General features: G+C 42.0%; 1 protein-coding gene across 1 annotated transcript in view; it reads right to left on the minus strand.

Moving 5' to 3' along the window:
* ABTB2 (ankyrin repeat and BTB domain containing 2) overlaps positions 1 to 11,824 on the minus strand; it is a 111,373-nt gene extending 99,549 nt beyond the window's left edge. Inside the window, exon 1 of the mRNA XM_063158226.1 lies at positions 10,834 to 11,824. Within this exon, the coding sequence (XP_063014296.1) occupies positions 10,834 to 11,695 (862 nt within the window). The 5' untranslated portion in view covers positions 11,696 to 11,824. The remainder of the gene's footprint in view (positions 1 to 10,833) is intronic.
* Between the last annotated feature and the right edge of the window lie 9,553 nt (positions 11,825 to 21,377).

The following is a 21,377-nucleotide window of genomic DNA, read 5'->3' on the forward strand; positions in this document are numbered from 1 at the left end:
CAAGCACCTTCTGCATCCCTGTCACTTGATGGGCCACACACACATAGCCTCCCATAGCAACACACTCTAGTCCACTAAACCCCCAAAATGAGTCCCTGGGAAGGAGAGGCAGGGGCTCCTCTTCTGCCTCACATGCCCCAAGCTCCATGTGGTTACTCCTTTCTCCTCCACTTTCAGCCCAGCACAACCAATTAAGCCAGGGCTGAATCAGGCCCCTTGTACATCAATGGATCATTTGAAGTTCTGCACGTTACTTTACGTGGAAAAAATTCCAGCTTTTAAAAAAATGAGCGCATAAAACATACCAGGACATTTAAAGCGCACGGGCACACACAAGGCAGCTTTGCTTCTCCCTGCCTGGTGAGCAGAACAGATAGCCTGTTCTCTTAAAGTCCCTTTTAACTGCAAACCTTATACAGGCTGTGTGTATTTTGGAGCCTTTCCCATCCTACCATGATTTCCTGTCTGAGTCTGCAGCCCATGGCAACAGCAGAAAATTGGAGTGCGGGCTTTGCAGATGGTGCAAGGCCAAATGCCCCGTGCCAGCTCGGTATCTTCTGCCATAACATAAGAATTACCTAAGTCCTGGCTGTGTGGCAAGGGTTACCTGCACGCTAATAAATTATATTCATTTTCATTTGTAAGTTGTGCTTGCCTTAGGGGAGCTCTGGCCTTCTGCAGTGAACGTGAAAAACCACAATCACACAGCCTTGCTTATACATCATCACACTATAACAGGAGAATTTTGAATATTCTGAACTGCTGTGGAGGTACAAGAAAATTCAGAGTTTAATCACTCAATTGCAGCAGGTCACCTCGACTGTTTGAAAACAAAGCAAGACAGCCCCCTCCCCAAATTTATAAATGTGCAGCACATACATCATCCCACAAAATAACTGTGGTGAAAACTGCATTTCCACATGTCTCCTACAAAAAACATGAGCCACAGAATTACACACACAGGGAAGAAGTGCCAGAAACAATTCCAAGGTTGCTTTCCACGGAGAAATGTTGAGCATGAATCTTCCTTGAATGGCTTTAATAGGAGACTCTGCATCTGGCATTGACCTTAGAGAATGGAGCTGGAGAATGGAGACGCTTTTCCAAATAATATTAACATCAACAAAATAACAAGATTAACAAAAAACATACCAGTCACCTACATTGCACTCACCAGCACAGCTACAAAACTACCTGAGGGCACAGATGCTTTAAATCCCCCAATCCAGGTTTTCCATGGAAGAAATGGTCACCAAAGCCAAAGCTTCTCCCACCTCAAGGTGTAAATCCTTTAAGTTTATTACAAAGCACTAAAACAAAACCACCTCAGACAAACATGTGGCCTCAATCCAAGCAATTGTGAACCCAGGCAACTGCTTTAGAAAGGATCCAGTCTTTTCTGCTAAGCAAAAATTGACCAATCTCTATTAAAAGAAGTGGAAATTATTCCTTAGGCTGCAGCAAGGTTTAACTTCAAAGAATGCAGCACTTCCTGCATGGATTCTGAGCTTCTTTCAGCAGCAGGTCATTGACAACAACTCTGACAAATCTCCTGTTCTTACTTCAGGTTTGAACAAAACTGACATCCATTCAAGCCAAAGTTTCAACATGTGCTGACAAAGCATAACAGAAATTTTCATAATACTTCCTGGGGGGGGAAGCTTTAAAAGTCTGTATTTAGTCACAATAGAATGACACTGTTTATTAAAAACAACAATAAAGATTATTAATTGGTTACTACTATTATAGTTTTTCACCTTCTTCCCTCCACTCTAAGTCCAACTGTCCCTACAGTGCAAATATCCATAGACACATTATAAAATTCATATAACAGCTCAAAAGTACCAGAAACCACACTAAGATAGTAATAAAATTGTATCAATGCAGCTCAAGAGACATTTTTATGATCTCTAGACTAAACAAAGTCGCCAGTGCAAGCTGAGCACAAAACAGGGTGGGGGGCTGGAATGAAGATAACATTCAACCAAAGAGCAGAAATTCAATGTACAATTCAAGAGAACTTATATCCGCCCCCTCAGAGGAAATATGTTTCATTATATGTTATCTCTCACATTATTACAACAAACACCCATCCCTAAGGTTTTGGTTAGGCCTGTGGTGTTATCTCAGGAAATTGCACAAAAACTGGGAAAAGAAATAAAAAGGAACCTCACAACCACTTGTAAGAGGAATCAAAGATAAAGATGAGTGAACTGCCTAAAAGCAGCTCGAAACCCTGGGTTTTGTTTTCACCTGATAGGAGTCAGAGCTGCCTGGAGTACTGAGTCGTCATTTAAAGAAAATAAACAAGAAATTGACTTCTGCTAAATTCTAGTAAAACATCAAAACCCCAAATAGTCTTAAGAATAAATATGAAGCAAAACTGGCCCAATTCCCTACTTTAACTGTCTGCCAATATTCAACTCTTGTCCTTCAGCTCCAATAGTAGTGTGCTTGATTCACAAACAATAAAATGTAAATATTAGAAAAAAATCTACTCACTGTCATCTTGGAACTAATCAGGAAAAAATCCAGAGCTATATAGGATCAAAAAATAATAGATAATTATGCCTCTGCATGCTTATCTTTTTAATGTATAAGTCCCAGCATAAACAGAGTTGTATTTTTTTCTTTATTCTCCAGGTCCCAGGCAATAGACTCCAGATTAGGATAGAAATTAAAGTGACAGAAGTATCCAGCATGGACTGTGATGTTATAAACACTGCAGAATGGAACAAGCAGATTATGTCTTCTCTAGTGTTCCTTTCCTCTCATCCCCAAAAGATCATAAACAACTTTTACTTTGATCTTGCACAGTCCCACAGCAAATTTATCAGTTGTTATAAATATACATCCACAAACTAAAAAGCTGCTCTGAAATGTTTATTTGGCTTCAGTTCTTGGTCTCTACCCCAAGATTCTACCACAAACACTCTTCATCATCTCAAGCATTTTAGTGTCACTACACAAAAACTACAGGAATTGTTTAAGTACATTTTCCCATTTTTGAGGTTTTTTTGGCTCATGTCAAGGCTTTTTAATTTTTGGACAGGGAGAGCCAAATGCAGCCTCATGACAGATTGCTCTGGCATTTTGCTCAATTCAGACTTGAAGCAGGTCAAGTACAACATGATGTGAACATCAAACAGGTTTTAAGAAAGAGATGGTCCATGCGTAATAATTAAACAACCAGAACAAGACTGACAAGTGCTCAGGTGTACAACTGACCTCCGAGTGTCTGGGTCAAAGCCACACCAAGAGCACCAAACCATCCCTCCGACCCAATTTAATGATGCGCCCAGGTTGCAGCCCAGCACCTCGGGCTCTGCTGAGGGGCAATTTCAGAGAAATGCTTCACGTAATCACAGCACAGACCAACCCAAACCCCTGTCCCATGGAGGAGCTCCTCAACAGCATCAGCCCAACCAGGAATCACAGCATTAAGGAACAGGTTTGGAGCAGATGAGGAGGAGGAAGTTTACAATTCCAAGGGGTTTTCACCTGCAAGTATCACATAACAAGTAGGTTTTAAAAGACAAGGATTTTACAGCTCGGAATTCCATTTAACTTCAATCCTTAGCATTCCCTTCTGAAGAGCACAGCAGTCACATCATCCCCTTTCCTCAGAAGTTACTTCCATGCTATTAATTCCATCCCACATGTCCCAAGCTCACAGAAGTGCAGCCACCACCCTGGCAGGCTGCAGACAGACACCTGAATTAGGGGTTGACAAAGCCACCTCTGCCTTGTCAAGCTCAGCAGGTCACCTGCTGTATCCCAACCCTTCCCAAGGAGCAGGCTGAGCTCACAGATCCTGCCTGGCTTGTGACCCAGGGCCAGAGGCAAGTCTGGATGCGTTGGGGGTGAAAGGAACAAATCTTTCCTCTTTCTATTGCTGCTTTCTTGGGACAAGTCCTGTGATGCAAACAAGGCAACTCCACTTCAAAGGCTCTCCTCACTCATGTGGTTGAAAGGTCATCCTTCAGGTCCCTTCCAACCTGGTATTCCATAAAAATACACAGCTTGAACCCTTAAACTGACTCATGCTCTCAACAAGATCCACCAGTTTTTTATATATATTTGTTCTTTGTTTTTTAAATGTAGCTGCTCTTCTGTACAAAAAAAGAATCAAGAGTTCTGTAGAAGTACTTTGGCCCCAATTTGTAAATGAAAAAGCATGAAGTCACCACTGTCCTGGATGTACTGGTGCCTCAGGCTTGTTTGGATTTATTGGAATGTCATGTTAGGCACTAAGAATCAAAATACCACATAAGTCAATCCCAATAAAACAAGGGAGCACCAGAAATTCAATTGGTTTTATCCTTTTGTTCATCAGCCTGAATTCTCATAGTTCAACATGAGCAAATGAATATTTCCTCCTGCTGTCTACTGATGGGGCAAAACTTCATCAGGGAGAGAGAGGTTTTCCTTAATGTCCAGCTTGCAAAATCCTGAGTCTCCAACAACAGGAAATGTTTATAAATAAGGACCACATACACTGACTGTAAAGCTCAGCCCTGACCAAATGCAAAGTGAGAGTTCAAATGTAAATGGAGAATTATTTTCATCTTGTTTCCAAACATTCAGGAGAATTAAGACAGCTGAGAGATTTACTGGGCACTCCAGAGTATCCAGTGGGTTTATTGTGTTTACAAGCCTCTGTTTCTCCTCTGTTTAATTCTGCTGGCACAACTGACAAATTGCTCAAGAAAAAGTGAAATGTAAAATGCATTAGCCTTTAAGAAAGGACAACAAGCTAATTTAGTGAAGATCACAGGATTAATACCACTTTTGGCCTTATTCCACTTTCTTCCATTGCTGTAAAATGAGTTTTTTAACGATTTACTTCTACTTCAGCACCAAGATTTTGGGTTTAAGCTCCCAAGTGCAAGCGGGCACTTTGGAGCTTCGGCGTTTTCTGCAGTTAATTAAGTGTTTGAGTCTTCACCCATCCTACCCTGCAACTTGGAACTGTTTATTGTAAATAAATGTTTCCAGCACTTTTACTTATGTTTCCTGCAACAGAGGACTTCATAAACTGAAACATTTCCTTTGAGTTGTTGCAGACCCATCCATTACAAAGCAAGCTGGGGAAAGGGACAGAAAAATCAAACAGATGAAGAAAGCTCTAAATGGACCATTAACTGGAGTAATTGAATCACATGATGTATATCAGCAGAGACAAATTATTACAACATGAAAACATTGCTATAACATTACTACCCAAACAAGATTTTTCAGTGTAAAAAGATGTTTCATCTCAACCCCATTAATAGAACAAAATGTATTCAAAATTCACCACTACTCTTTGTTACTACTGGTTATTTTTGGAATAACTCCAAATTAGGGTGGATTAAGATGTCAAAACATCCATGTTCTGGATGAGTGCTGATCTCAAGGATGGGGACGATGTCCATAATCCTATAGATCAGTTATGGAAGTTGATTGACAATCAGCAACCCTCCCTTGATCAGGTGAGTTGCTGTTTCAAATCACATAAGAAATTAGATGGGATACGTGAGAAAAAAAATCCCACTCTAGTGGCTCAGTTCAGCAAAATCAGCTGCAAGATCTCTACTTTAATTCCAGTTATTCCAGGATCAGAAGACTGTACATTAAACACATTGCATTTTATTACTAATAATATTAACATTTAAAGCTCATTCCTCATTTTCTGCTGACACACACACAAAATGTCATGTAACAGCACCCCATATACTGCACACGTGTTCACTCCTAATCTTTGAGCTAAACCAGCTTTTGTTTTTCACCTGGAAAATCAATTAATCAATGAATTAATGAATGAACCAAACACCAGAACTCTGTTGTCACTTAGGGATAAAATTCTGTCCTGACCCCAACAATATTTGCTCGGTTTCAACTTTAGCAGTAACAAAAGATTTCAGCCTTGACAAAAGAGGTCACAGAGTTTTCTCTCCAAGAGACACAACTCTGTTTCACAGGGTGAAGTTGCCAGCAACAATGATTCCACTAAAAATCTAAACATCAGCAGCATTTGTTGCTGGTAGTAACAGACAGGGGGATTTCAGCACTTGCTCTTTAACCGCTTTTACTGAAAGGACACAAATTTTATTGCCATGAGGCAATATCAGCAATGTGAAGGATTAATTTATGACAGAATCATTACATCATTAATTTTCCTTTACTAAAACTAAAAAAAATATATATAGACATGCAGTAAAGTGGAAAAAAAATAGGCAGGTCAGCCCTACTTGCTCTGTACTTTAACATAAGATGCACAATTAAAAACACAAACATCTGCAGATATGCACCTGGTGGTTTGTTTTTTGTAGGAGAGGAGAGCATGTGTGTACAAGCATTAATATTTAGGCTTAAAGAATTTGTCCCTGTGGGTTTGTGGATAGAAATCCAAGCTCTTGGCTGTGTAGGAGTAGAAGCACACAAGGTGGGCTGGGGGTCCAGAGGTGAATGAAGCCAAAGTTGGAATAGGATCATAGCTTCACCCAGTTCACCCAACATGGAAATGTGAGCAAAAGTTAGCACATTCCAATATCCAAAAGTTACCAAATTCCTGCCCAGAAATCCCCAAAATTGCTTCAAACTCCTGATTCAGACAAAGTAACACAGAAGACAGAGTTACTGGATTATTTTTTTCTGAAACAATTTACAAGCCACCTTGTAATTGTACCTGCTGTAGCACCATATGAATCCTGTATTTCCCTTCAAATTCATTTACTGATTGCATTTGCAGCTCTTTTCCCCAAAATGCCCCCCCTTCCACCATCCAGTGCTTTCCTGAAGACTTGTGGAGCTGATAGCTTATTAAAATTGATGAGGCTCTTGATGAGCACACCAGTTTGTTCAGCTCAGATAACAAAAGGACATTCTGCTTATTGAAATGTCATTATTTTTCCCCCATGCTGCATTTCAATACAGTACCATGACTATGCAGAAATAAAGTTACTTCAGATCATGTGATAAGTATAAAAAGGAATTCTCATCACAGTGTAGCTCTAAAAAATCCTGTTAAAATCAGCTATAATTTTTAACTTGTAGTGCAAAATATAAAAGAACACAGGGTTGGTGACAGTAAATGCTAAGCCCATGTATGGTGTTTGATAAGGTTTGTCAGTATTTAATATTAGAGAGAAGAAAATTCATGCCTTGTTTAATTCTATAGAGTCCAAACCACTCCCTCACACTGTGAGGAAAGGTTACACATTCCCCCCCTCAACCCTTCCTAAGAAAAACACCTCAAAACACAAAGAGAATTCTTTCAGACCCTATTTTTCTTCATCCTCAGGTGAGCAAAGCACAAGACTCATTTGTGTATTAGATTGTCCAGGGAGAACTTCAAGTGTTTGGGCTAAGAGGTACATGAAGAAACAGCGTTATCGGGTTAAATTCCAACCCTTCCCCCTCTCCTTTTTTTTTTTTTTCCTTTGGCAAAACATCTGTCAACACTTCTATCTCCAGAGCACCAGGATGTGCTGATGCATTAAACAGCACAGCAGGTGGACTGGCAGACAGAGGAGTGCCTGACCATAACCAGAGAGTTCACTACAACCCAAGTGCTGTAATTAACAGGGCAATGATATCCAAATGTATTTGCAGTGCTGACAGCTCAGAGTCTAAAGAACCCTGCACCAAACACAGGCAGATCAAGTAAAAGAATCACATTCCCAAGGTAAGTTCAGATTTCAACTTCTCTCTCCAGCATTTTAAATTAATAGACACTAATATTCCTAATTAGAGTGTCTCAAAACCCCTGTGAAACCACTGGGTGCATTTTTCACCACTGCATATATAGATCCCCATATAAATAAAAACAGAAAATAAAACCTGCATTCCAATTTACACTTGCTTTACCTTTCATTAGCTACATTGTTCAGTAGCTGCTTATCTTTTTTGCTGCTTTTGTTTCATTTTCTTTCCAGCATTGCATTGTTTTTACAGCATCCCACCTGAACTCTGCCTAAGAGACCTTACCCTTGGGGGCATTAAGAACTCAGGGCCACAGGCTCAGGTCATTCCTCCTCCTTCCAAGGCAGAGCCACCAAGTCCCAAGCACAGAGTCAGAACTTGCACTAAGGGCAGAGAACAGCTCACAGAAGCAGCAAAAAAGTTGATTAAAGAACAGCTTCACAAAAAGGGCAAATAAACAAGCAAGCCACTGATTATTATTTATTTTAAAATAATATTAGAATTCCCCCTTAAGCATTTACAGAGTTTTAACTTTACCCTTCACACAGCAGGTGTTGATTATAACACATTTGTTGTAATATACAATATTGCTCTTTCAGCCTCTAAAGCTTCAAGTGACTGGACTGTGGTCTTTGATGGGAGATTAGTCACTGAAGAAATACAGGTCTAAACCTCAGTCTCATGAGAACTTAGGAAGATTTATGTATTTACTTACTGTTTCTTTGACTCCAAAGCAGCAGGCTGTCCTGATCTAATAATGAAAATGGTATTCAATAGATCATAATGCCAGAAATGTCCATTATGATAATCCCGTGCAATCTTCTGCATAGGACAGCGCCATGGATTTCATCCAGGGATTACAATGCTTGACTGGAGCTAGAACTGAACCTCTAAGTGCTTTTTATCTCTGCCATCAAACTCAGGGCTATAAAACAAAACCCAACACACACCCCCCCCCAAGTTTGCAATTTACCAGCGCTCCACTAAATGCTTTTACTAGGAAAGAAACAAAAGTGACAGTAAAGCAAGTTTCCCTGTTCCTTAAACAGGAATAAATCCAGTTATTTCACTGCCAGATCTACTTCAGATTTAAATTAACGTAAAAGACAAGATCATTTGAAAGCACTGTGCAGAATGATGTGAATACTACTCATTTACAATTCCTACAGGGAGAAGAACAGAGAAGTTATTTCAAGCTTTTTTGCATCCATATAAAACCATTTGTGGCCTTCCAACTGCAAGAAAAGCCATTTAGAGGATTCACTGACTTGTGTCAGGTAAAACACTAGTGACAGACTGTCACAGGAAATCACAGGATGCCTTCATGTGCGGTTTTATTCAATTTCCAGACTTAAAAAATGCATTCAATTATTGACAGGATTGATCTGAAAGGCAGGAACAACAAAAGAGGCAACAGAAGCCAATCCTTCTGTGGCCACTGACTGCTTGGCTTTCCACTGTGCAGGAGCGTTATCATAACTGACCATTTGGTGCTCTGAATATTTATAAGCATTTCCCTGCACACTCACCCTTCTTCCCATTCAACACCCAGCATCCATTCACTCACTGCAGTTTTTCCAGGGAAATTTCTCCTAAGAAATAGACTAAAGAAGAAAAGAAGCTGAGTGAGGCTCCAACTCTTCACTTTACACACAGAACCTGTGCGGCAGAAGCACTGAGCAGAGAAGAGCTGAAATTCACATTCAGGTTCGCAGAACCAAAATATTTCACTCCAGGTTCCCTAAATAAGGAACAAGGGAGGAGAAACAAGTCCTTTTCTCAGAGCTGGTGGCAAACAAACACCCCCATGAAAAACGAAGAATGACAAGTGTTTTGGCAGACACGTCCTCATACCTCTCTAATCACCCAAGCGCTTTTAGTTAGAAGTGTAGATGTCTGCGTTTGACCTTGAAACTTACAGTTATGCCTTGGAGCAGAGCCAAGAGAACATCCAAAAGGCTCTTCACATTTATTTCTCAACTGTTTAGTAATGCTGACCCAACGGGGACAACTCCCTACAGTCACCTACTCGTGATCCGAACAACAGAATTGCCCGGGTATGGAAAAACTGCAGGAAATCAATGCACCCAGGGAGGAGAAGGTGAGTCAGCCCATCTGTGACAGCTTCAAAGGGTTTTTCCCCCTCAACTCAAAACAGCTCCTTTACTTCTCTCGCTATGAGATTCCCTTTTGAAAAGCCCCTTGGTTTTATAGAGTTAAATCACAAACGTATTAAGCATGGAATAGCCGACCGTAACAGAGGCCAGCAAAAGTCACGAAACCGTGGGTGGTACACAAAATACTTTTCTAAACTGGACGTTTCCCTGAATTTTCCATGGGAAAAATATGGTATTCCTCAGTGTGACAATGCGAAACAAACAGTGCAGCTCCTTAACTGTCACGGCTTAAGCCTTCCAAACTGCTCCTCGCTCCCGTAGAAGGTGCCAACATTCCTCTATCTGCTTAAGTGTTCGGAAACTTTGCTTTCCAAACAAATGGCAGCGGCAAGTACCTTAACACTGTGTTATTCTCATCACTGAGACACCGTCCTACGCTCACACACGCGCTCTTGTTTATGGCAGGAAAGGTTTCTGCTGAGTTACAAGGAATTCCAAAGTATACAAGTTCAAAGTTTTTGCTCATAAAGTGAATTTTACTACCGCAAAGGAAAAAAAAAAAAAGATTAATGTTGTTTTCCCTCTCCAGGCTGTACGTAGTAACAGCATCTTTAAGACAAAACTACAAGACACTCGCTGTAAGATAAAGTTTGTTTAAAAGACATATAGTAGTACTTTCTGGACAGCAGCTTGTAAACCACATTTCATCTTAGTGTTATAGAGAACATATTTGCACGCCAGTTAGAGGGAAAATTCTCAAAACAGCAGCTGGTGTAAAGTCAGATGTTTGTTAGGACAACAGGGCTTGGTTTCCCACAGCCTGTTATAACCTGGTACATCTTAAGGACAGAGCAGGATCGTTCTTGCCTGGCAGGACCGTCATGCCTGCTTTACGCACACATAAACCGCGACCAAGATGCAATCCAGATGCAAAGAAAACCCAGAAAAACCCCAAGTCCACAGAGAGTGAGGACTTTTACAGTAAAGCTTGCTGGTATGAAGACAACAGACCATAAAAGCTGGATCTTACCATTAGCGTTTTTCCCACAGATGAGGTGCTCGTAAGGTTGCAACACTCCCCAAAGTTCCGCATCGTTGTTGATAACCATCTCCAGGATTTCAGCCGAGATCTCCCCTCCACCATCGGGGCTCTGACTCGCCAAAACCCTAGCCTTAATCTCTTCCACCAGGTTCTCCATGCAAGCGGTTAGGGAGATGGCCGCGTACTCGTGGATCCTCACTGAGATCCTCGTGTCCACCATCCACCTGAAAAACCTGCCCACCGAGAAGGTGAGGCCGCAGCGGGCGGATTTGCCTTTCCGGAGCCCATCGCCGGCGCTCATGCTGTACAGGGAGAGCGCCTTGACGGTGGCCAGCACGCAGCTCTCGGCCAGGGCCCAGCTCTGGATGAGTTTGATGGCGCTCTGCACCTCGAAGCGGGTGCACTTGGAGTGCATCACGCTGAGCCGCTGAGCCTCCCGCGACACCCGGATCAGGGCGCGCCGCAGCAGCTGCGAGAGCCGCCTGACAGCCTCCTGCGAAAAGCTCCTGCCCGGGCCCTCTCCCTTCCCTTTGCGCAGGATCCTGCCGATGTCTTCATCGGTCCAAGGGTACTCCTCGAGATCCGGCAGCTTAGGGCACTTGGAGAAGATATCTGCGACCTCGGGGTCTTCCGGCAGCACGGTGTTCACGGTGTCCCAGCTGTTATTCCTACTGTTCATGGAGCCCGAGTAGTACCACCAGTTGCCTCTGTGCTGAGAAGAGGTGAAGGCTTGCGAGTTGGACTTGGAAGAAGAGAGACTAAGGGACCTGCAGGAATCCCCTGCCCCATAACCAGAGTCCAAAGTTAAATCCTCCAGGGTCTTCAGAGTCGAGCTGTATATCCCAGCCATAGGAAAGACGGGTTAAGCCAAGCGGCAGGACAAGCGCGAAAGGTGAGGCAGGGGCAGATCCCTAGCGAGCCCCGAGCGGCGCGGGCGGATTGGCAGCGCAGCGGGCAGGAGCCCTCCCCGAGGGCCCGGCTACCTCCATCCCGGCGGGAGGCTGCGCTCAGCCATGTCCCGCTCGGGCCGGGGCGGCGGAGGGCGCGGAGGCTGCGGCGGCCGGGCCGGGACGGGCGCTCGGCGGCGGCTCCGGCGCAACTTCTCCGCTGCAGCACCGCCTCGAGCCGCGCACCGCACCATGCAAATGAGGCGCGCGGCGAGCACCAATCGGCGGCGGCGGGGGAACGGCCCGGCCAATCACACGCGAGAGGGGCGGGGCGGGAGGCGGGGCGAGGGAGGGCGCGGGGAGCGGCCCGTGCAGACGGTGCGGGGCGGCGGGCGGGGGTCGACGCTCGGCCCGGGCATGGTGCGGGCGGTCCCGGGGCCCGGAGCCCCCCACGGGTGCCTTTGAGGCACGGCGGGTTCCCCCAAACCGGGCTCGGGCCGGGAGCCACCCGCGGAGCGGAGGAGTTCAGCGTGTCCCGTCCCGCCGAGGTGCGCGGGACGAGCGCGCCCCCGCGCGGCCGCAGCGGGGAGCGGCGGGCAGAGCCGCGGGTCTCGCTGTGCTTCGGGCTCGGGTCCTCAAATCCCTGGAATTTAGCTTAAAAACGCGTTTTTTGCGCATCTTCCTACAGGACGCAGCCTCTAAAAGATCTTAAACCCGCTGCTATTTACGGCCCCGATCCAGGAAAACGCGATAAAGCAAGAGCGCGTGTCCTTGATAATGCTGCCGCTGTGACAAAGTGCGTAAAAACCCAAAACCACAGCCCAAAGGATAACATTTTTATCTGTTCGTTCACACGGATTTTGAATTTTGCTGTCTATTGCTGCCATATACTCGCTGTTTGTAGGATATATATGATAGGGTATGAGTAGAAGCCTAAAGAGAGTACGTTCAACACTTCTCACAAAGGACATTTTCACTTCAAGAAGTACTGTCAAGACAGACCTTACACAGTCCTTAACTACAGACTGAAAAAAAATAAAAATAGATATTTTCCACAGAAATGTTCCTTACAAGATACAGCTTCCAACTATGATCAGCTTCAATACCTGGATTTCCAGAGTTAAGTTCAAAATGACAAATTGTCTTTGCACCACGAGGACAAACTTTTCAGCAGGGCCTGTTGCAATAGGACAAGAAGGATGTTTTTGAACTGACAGAGGGATGGTTTAGATGATACAGAAAAGAGATTTCCTGCTTCTAAACAACAATGCCTTACAGGACACCCCTTTGTCTTTTTGTACTGCAGTATAAACATTAGTTAGTGTCAATAAAAATGCATCAAAACTATTAGGCATGAATTAAATACTTGAAAGTCATCTATTTTACTAATGCACTCCTGCACACAGGATCAGGCAGCTTCTGTTTATACTAAAAGACAAAATATTTAACAAGGCATCCTAACTTCCACTAGCTGAACCCCAAAATTGATATTTTTTTAAACATAAGATCATCTTTTATCTTTCTTATATTGAAGCCCAACTATAATGCAGCTCTCAGCTTTTTCATAGCCTCTCCCCGTGAAATCATGAACACAAAGGAAAAGTTGTCTAATAAAACCAGACCTAATTCTCTCAAAGTAATTCCAATTTATTTGGAAATCTTAACACCTCAGCACCTCATTTGTGCTCCACTGTCAGCTCAGAAATTGGTATTTTTACTGCACTACTGATGCTTTGCTCAGGTGTTATTTTATAGATCAAAGCTAACTCTGCTATTTTGGTGTATTTTTTAGGCTATATTTTTAAGAGCTGACAATACAAAACTGACAGTAAACATGGGAAATAGGTCCCTAAATGTGAGACACAGGCCAGACTGTTTCAAAAAACCCAGTTTTAAGTCTCATGTGTTCAATCAATATACTTCTTTATAAAAAAATTATAATCTTTCTAGTTACATCTGTATTAATTCCCTAAACTTAGGGTGTCATGGGCTACTGCAGGCCTCTTAAATGAGACTTTTGGTGGGTGACCATGTGGTGCCTCCTCAAAACCAGGGTATTTATTTTATTCTCTGTTAGTTCCTCCAAGATCATGCACAGAAGACTTGTGTTTTTACAAGGATCACTGCAAGAATGGGAATAGGGCAAAAAAAGGCAACAGAGTTAGCCTCTCTCACCAAAAATTCCTTCATGCTTTGGTTTGTGATACTGCTTTGCAAAAACTTCCTCTGAAATTCATCCTGTTCTATCTCCTAGAATTCATTTCAATCACAAAAGCAAGGCCAAATGGACACAGAGAAATGCTACACAGTTAGCAAATAGGAACTTGATATTATTTAGGAAAAATGCAGCTGTGCAAGCACTCAAAACTTCTACAAACCACTTCTGTTCCCTCTCTTTATCACACTTCTCCCATACTCCCACACAGTTTGTTATTCCTGCCATTCCATGTCCGTTAACAACACCAAAAATGATCTGGTTTAACAAGCAGTGTCTGCCTTTCCCACTTCCTTCAGCCAGTGTTTTCTCATTGTAGTATTTATTTATAAAAGAAAAACCTGTGCCAGACAAATCCTTCTCTCCTCCTGCTGCAAAGGTACCACCAGCCTTTTCTACAAGGGAAAAAACCTTAGAACAGAAGCACCCCCAAATGAAGATTTAAACCTCAAACTCCAAGATGTTGAACCCAATAAAGACATCAAGTCATACATCAAAACACCCATAAAAACAACTCAACATTCCTTAATTTTTAAGGCACAATAAATACTCAGCTATTTTTTTTTTTTGTTTGCATATGTTTCAAGTGGAGCCATCAGGAATCCCAAGTTATTTTCACACTATAAAAATCAACTTTCCACAGACAGATTTTCTCATAATCATTTCTCTCTAAAATTAGTGTTAAAGTAGAAAGCACCAGAAGACTTCCAGGAACATAAACAAAACATGTAACATTGGAAGTTTCATAATAAACAAAGCCATGGGACTCTAGAAACTCCATTTTCCTTCGTGTAAAGGCTCAGATATGAGCTTTTCTAGCTCTGATAAACTATAGAGTTTAAAAATTTGAATTTAAAGTACACCAGAATTAATTAGAAATAAAATGCCTTTGCATTCTCCGAAACACCAAAAGCAACTGGATAAATAGAAAACCTATTTAAAAAACAAACACTTGTTTTAAGGAACTACAGCAGTCAAAGCAAATGTAAAATCCCCATAAACTCGACCTCTACCAAAAACTCCAAATCAGTACTTTCTAAAGTAACCAATACTGACATAGGCCTGTTACTGTTCAATCCACAAAGTTCAGTGAATTTCTAGGAAAGAATATTCATCTACATGGTATTGAGCAGCATTAACATCCCTTACCTCTAGGTCCCATGAAGATTATTTTACTCACTTGAGGAAAAGAACACTCAAGAATTTCCAACAGGAGAAGAAAAAACAAATAATTAACGACAAGACTTAACACAGCCCTCAAAGAAGCTGCTTGATTGGTGCCACCAACCCCTCAGAGCAGTACTAAGAAGAGAGGAGCTCTTTCCTGACCTTATTTAAAGCACTTGTGGGAGGGAGTGTTAATGAGCCCAAAGGCTCAACAGCTGGCTGGGCTTCCATGGATGTTGCTGGAAATTTCCTTCTCAAGCTGCTGTCTCTGTTTTGAACACGTGCTAATGGCATTTTCCTTGTGTAGCTACTTCATTAAACTGCATTTTATCTGCAAGGTTCAGAACTGTTTTTGTTAATAAAGAAAAATAGCTGCTGTCTGATACCTGAAAATCAATGTGAGACCAGACAGCAGGAGATGTGGGGGAGCAGAGATGAAGTGTGACTAGAGCAGGTGAATCACATATCAAGTCTAAATTAAATGAAAAAAAAAAAAAAAAAAGTGTTAAGAGAATTCATTTTGCATATTTTCAAAGCACCACTGATGGAGAGAAAATGTTCATGTGGTATGTTTTCTACCATGCAGCAAAATCCTCATCCAGCCCTCAACTTATTTTCTAACTGGAGTTGCTGGTCCAGTACTTGGAGTGACCAAATACTCCCTGCTGACCTCCACCACTGCCAGGTTCTTGTATCTTCCCAGCTGGAGAGAAAATTTATTCAATGTGTAATAATTCAAAGTCTCCTCCCATTCATTTTGTGCAAAATGGCCTTTGCCAAGGTTACAATACTTGTCTTTCAGAATGTCTTGATTGGTAATTTAGGTAAATCTACTTGATAGCACTAATTAAAATTTAAAAAGAGAACATAGAATCTCATGAATGTAGAATTTTAGGAATAATACTGTCCCTTGTGTAAACTTTTCAGATGGTTAGAAGTCACTGAAATCAGTGTGTGCTGAACAAATCTTCAGGCTATTATTACTAAATGGACATCTCACCTTCTCCCTGTCTTGGTTTTATTTCTGATTTAGCATAGCCTAAAACTACATTTTGCTATTAACAATTCCTACCAAGAGAAACACACCTGCTTAACAAATCTTGCCTCATTTTTCCCCTACTCTACTATTTAGTCTAATAAAAGACATTTCTTGTCCTTACATAACTTGCCTCGCTCGTATCCTTAGGCTGTCAATTAAAACATAATTTCTATTTAAATAAGATCAGGAACTTAAATTTGCTTAGCATAAGAAATCAGCCCAGATCAGCATTACTGTTATTTATAATGACAGATAAGGCAGAGCTTCTCAAAATTAATACTGTCAAGAAAGAAGGGGTCATGTCTATCATGACTAATAGTGACTGTTAAGCAAGACCATTTAAAAAACTTTAATTGCTGAAGATTTTATATTACAGCCTGCTTCTGACACACATTTTCAGGTATGAAAAGAGTGTAAGAAGCACTGAGAATCTATTAAGAATATCTTTTCTACACTCAAGAGCTGCCTTTTGTAGTAGATATAATTGGAGTGATAAGGAACTAGGAGTGAAATCTCTATGCACAAGTATATCAGATGCCCAGAATGAACAAATAAGTGGTTTTCTGCTGCTTCAGAGATCCTTCAAAGCAAGCTGGTCAGGTACCAGTCAGGTACAAACTGCTCAGCATCACCTTTATCCTTGGGAAAGGAGTGGAACAAAGAAGCCTGGAAAGCATTAAGGACAGAAAGGTGATTTAGAATCACAGAGTTTGGGTTGGAAAGGACCTTCCACTTCCTTCCTTCCACCCCCTGCCATGGGCAGGGACACCTCTCACTAGACCAGGTTGTTTCAAGCCCCGTCCAACCTGGTCTTTAAAGCTTTCCAGGGATGGAGATTCCACAACATGTCTGGGCAACCTGTGCCTGTGCGTCAGCACCCTCACAGGGAAGAATAAATTCCCAGTACTTGAGGCTGGATGCAGTTGTCTTTCTGGATTGCAAGTGTGTGTTGCTGGGATTTGTTGAGCTTCTCATCAACCAACACTCCCAAGTCTTTTCCAGGCTGCTCTCTGTCCATTCTCCAGCGATTTAGGAAGGGCAATTATGCCTGACCAATCTGTCAGCCTTCCAAGATGATATCAGTGGTATGATGGATGAGGGAAGGGCAGTTGATATTGTCTTCACCACAGCAAGGCTTTTGACACTCACTCCTGCAACATCCTCATTGACAAATTGATGAATTTTTTTCCTGGATAAATGGCTCCTTTCAATCTAAGTGAAAAACTACTTTGGATAAAAAGGCCTGTTGGAAAACAAGTTGGATGTGAGCTGGGAATACACCCCTGTGGCAATGAAAGCCAGCAGCACCCAGGAAAACCCCTGCCAGCAGGTGGAGGAGGTGATCCTTCCTCTGCTCAGCACTGATGAGACTCAGATGGAGTTGGAGTCCAGCTCTGGGTTTTCCAGTACAAAAGAGGGGCAGACAAACTGGAGTCAGTCCATCAAAGGGAACACAAAGATGATTAAGGGAATGAAGTTTCTGTCATTTGAGAGACTGAGAGGCTGGGAGTGTTCATTGTGGAGAAGGTGGGACATTGTCTATAAATACCCAAAGAATAAAAAAAGGAAAAAGACAGGTGGGCTCTTCTTAGTGGTGTCCAGGAAAAGAATGAGCAGTAGGCTCAAACTGAAATACAAAATATTCCATTTAAACTTTAACCCCGCCCCCCACCTTTCCACTGGAACAGGTGAAACAGGTGACAACCTGGAACAGGTTTCCCAGGGAGGTTGTGGAATCTCCATAGTCAGAGATATTCAAAACCCAACTGGACACAATCCTGGACAAGCTGCTTTAGCTGACCTTGCTTTGTGATTCCAGAGGTGCTTTCCAACCACCAGAAGGATTCCATGAATTCTGCTCTTTCCACTGCAAAGGGCAGAGGAACCATTTCCAATACAACTTCCCCTTTCCAAAGTCTGCCTACATTTGGAATGATTCTCCTCACAAGCTTTCAGCACTGCTGCTGAATCCTCTGATCTTTAAACATTTCTGGTTTATTTTGTTTTTAATCTCTCTCAATTCAGCACACATTGTATATGTTAAGGCATTTTCAAATCAAACATTTTCTAAGGATAAAAGTATTGCTGAAGATGCTTTCCTCACTTTTAGGAAAGAGCCTCCCTCCCCAGCAGCTGTTTCACTTGCAATGCATTTGTTCCATGGGTATTTTTTGAAAAAGACTTTGAAGCAGGAAAAGTAAACTAATCTCAGAAAAAACCAATGATATTTTACCTAATTTAAAATGTAATCCTCAACAAGCATTGAACGTTTCTGTCCTGAAATTTGGAGTGTATGAAGACATGAGTTGATATAAAAATGCTTTTTGAAATTTTAAGTGCAACCAGACAACTGAGCAAGTGTTATAGTAGGTTTTATTTGGAAAGACTATGGAACTACAAAAATTACAGATCTGTGTTGGATTATTTTCCCCAGTAAAATGATTGTGATGACAAAGGGTGGAGAAAACTGTCAGAATAAGAAATATCAGACTAGAATGCATTACATTCCTGGATAAAAACTTGGTACAGTATCAGACTGTCTCAATCATTATCAGAAATCTTATCAGTGAGGGTTCGTGGGGAGAATTATACTTTACCTAAAATTAGATCAAATGAAGGGGGTAAAAGAGTATTTACTTCATCACACAACAACATTCAAGATGAAGGATGTACTGAAACTTACTGAGGCCTCTTTGCCCACTCCTCCTCTTCTCATCTCACTCCTACTATTAATTACAATTTTACAGTGCCTGCATTTTCTTCCTAATGTAGGAATTAAACAACCAGAACATTCTGAGAGCCATCAGGCATTACCAAATAGCTGCAGACAATGAAGTTGTTCTTCAGCATTTAACAACTTTTAATTTATAACATCCAGCTATAAAGTTACAGCAGGATAAACTTCCCCAGTCAGCCAGATCCTTAGCTCTGATCCAACACCAGGCCTGCCAAGTCTGTGTATGATAGCTACCAGTGTAAAATAACTCTAACTCTTTGGAGGCACTTGAAATAATCTCAGTTATCTGGTCACGGGACCAACTGCTATATCACGTCTGTGTGGAAACCTGCTGCAGTCCTGTGTGCCAAAACACACATTTGGAAGAGCTTCATGTTAAAATTGCACTTATTTACTACAGCCATTCACTGGCTGTAATATCAGCCTGTCTCATGAGGCACTTGATAGAGCCAATTACGTGTATCAATTGCAAAGGATGTGTGTCATGTTTCCTGAAACAATGTTCATATCCTCAGCTCTCCCCTATTGGCCAGGGACACAGCATTGACAAGAACATTATCAAGGCTCTAGCACTGTAATTGCAAAGCCAACAGAAATAATAGCCAAAGAGAAGGAATTACAGCTAAATATTGTATTTTTCATAACCCTGAACAGTCAGGAAGTTGCCAGGAAGCCAAATAAACTATTACCCTCTAAGAGTGCTATGAAGTGGATGCCCCAAAATTTATCAGGCCAAGCTGAGATCAGTGGTTATTTGCAATGGGAAACAACACTGAAAATAATTGAAATTATTGAGAACACTCAAGGTCAAAACCCCGCCTGCCTTGCCTGGGATCATTCAGAACCATCAGACAACAGCCGCAGTGTTTGTTCTGGTACTGAAATACACCAAGTGTAGCAACAGCTTCCTAGCTACTCCTCCATCATCATCTACAGCGGCTGTGCCTAAATTCTGCTTCGCCCTGGTCGTGCTTAAACCTTTATTTCCCCAAGGAATCCCGAACTCGCAGGATCAGCAGCTTTGCCGTGTCACATAACCCGCTGCCTCCCTCTTGAGGCCGCAGTGCCGCATTTGAGCTGCGGCAGGCTGTCCGTCTGCTCCCGGAGGAGCGGAGTGCGGGATGCTGAGGGGAACGATGGAGTTGCAGCCGTGTGAACAAGGGCTGCCTGTCCCTCCTCGTGCCATGGGCGTGCGTGTGAGCCATGACGAGGCGCTGCCTACGTGGCACAGGTGATGCTGTCCCCACGATGTGACACTGTCACAAGGTCCCTGCCTCACAGAGGGACCAGCATGTGCAGCACCTCGCACACGAGGGTGTCCAGAGGAACATCCCGACTGTGTGGAAGCAAAGCTGCCGACTTTCTAGTTATAAAACTCAAAGTAGAAATCTGCTTTCTTTCCTCATCCTTAGCCTAAAGCGTCTGGAAAGGGGAACATCCCTTCTCTCCACTGGCAAGACAGACTCAGCATCGTTGCAGAGATTTTTCCACAAAGGGAACAGAGTGCAGTGTGGTAGTGAAACTTTGTCACTGCTTTTTTCCACTCAGCTGAGGAGCAGATCAAAAACTCTGTGAAGCTTCAGGTGCCTCACTTTGAACTGGTATATATCCTGTAAAGTTCAAACATGTTTGGGGGGGGAAAAACCCCCAACAATGAATCATCATTTCCAGCAACAAAATAATTCCTAAAAAAAGCCAGACATGAGAATAAGGGGGAAACCCACAACAAAACATCTTTAATTGCAGAATTCTCTTTTTGCTCCGAACTTCCTACCTTTTTACTTCATGACCCCTAATCTTATCTCTGATTTCTCTCGTAAACTCAATAATTTTTCACCCTTTCCACTAAACACCAGAAAACTTAGCCTACCTGCAAAGAAATCTACAGTAGAACACAATAAATGTTTCAGTTTGAGGTATATTTGTATTGTTTAAATACCTCAGAACCAAAAGCATATAATTCTAATTTAGTAAATAAATGAGTGGTTGCCCAAAATTAGGCTGAAATTTTAATAGTTATATCTAAAATTTATAAGTCCTATGTGAAAAGTGTGATATAACTCACCCAGCAGGACCATTAATATAGGCTTTTTTAAAAGAAAAACCAACCAGAAACCCAAGTTTTGTACCACTAGTAGGCCACTAAAACAGGAAAGTCTGAGATAGAGGAAAAAAATCTTTCTCTCTCAAAGAATCTGTAAAAGAGTTTCAAAGAAATCTCTTTATTCTGTATAATATTGTAACACTATTCTAGGATTCACTATTAAATTGTATTACCCTTATTAATAATTTTAGAAACCTGTTTCAGTGAGAAGATTTAAACTCAGTATATTGAGAGCAGGAATTTGTAGCTGGACATTTATTGCCAAGGGAGTGTAGTAATTAATGGGAACTTTCTAGGTAAGAATGTTGGTCAGAAAGCCTTCCATAATGCACTGGTCACACTTTTCCAGCCTATTCCTTCCCAGTTTTTATATGAATGAACAA

The sequence above is a fragment of the Melospiza melodia genome, chromosome 6, assembly GCF_035770615.1.
Source record: "Melospiza melodia melodia isolate bMelMel2 chromosome 6, bMelMel2.pri, whole genome shotgun sequence".
NCBI lineage: Eukaryota > Metazoa > Chordata > Aves > Passeriformes > Passerellidae > Melospiza > Melospiza melodia.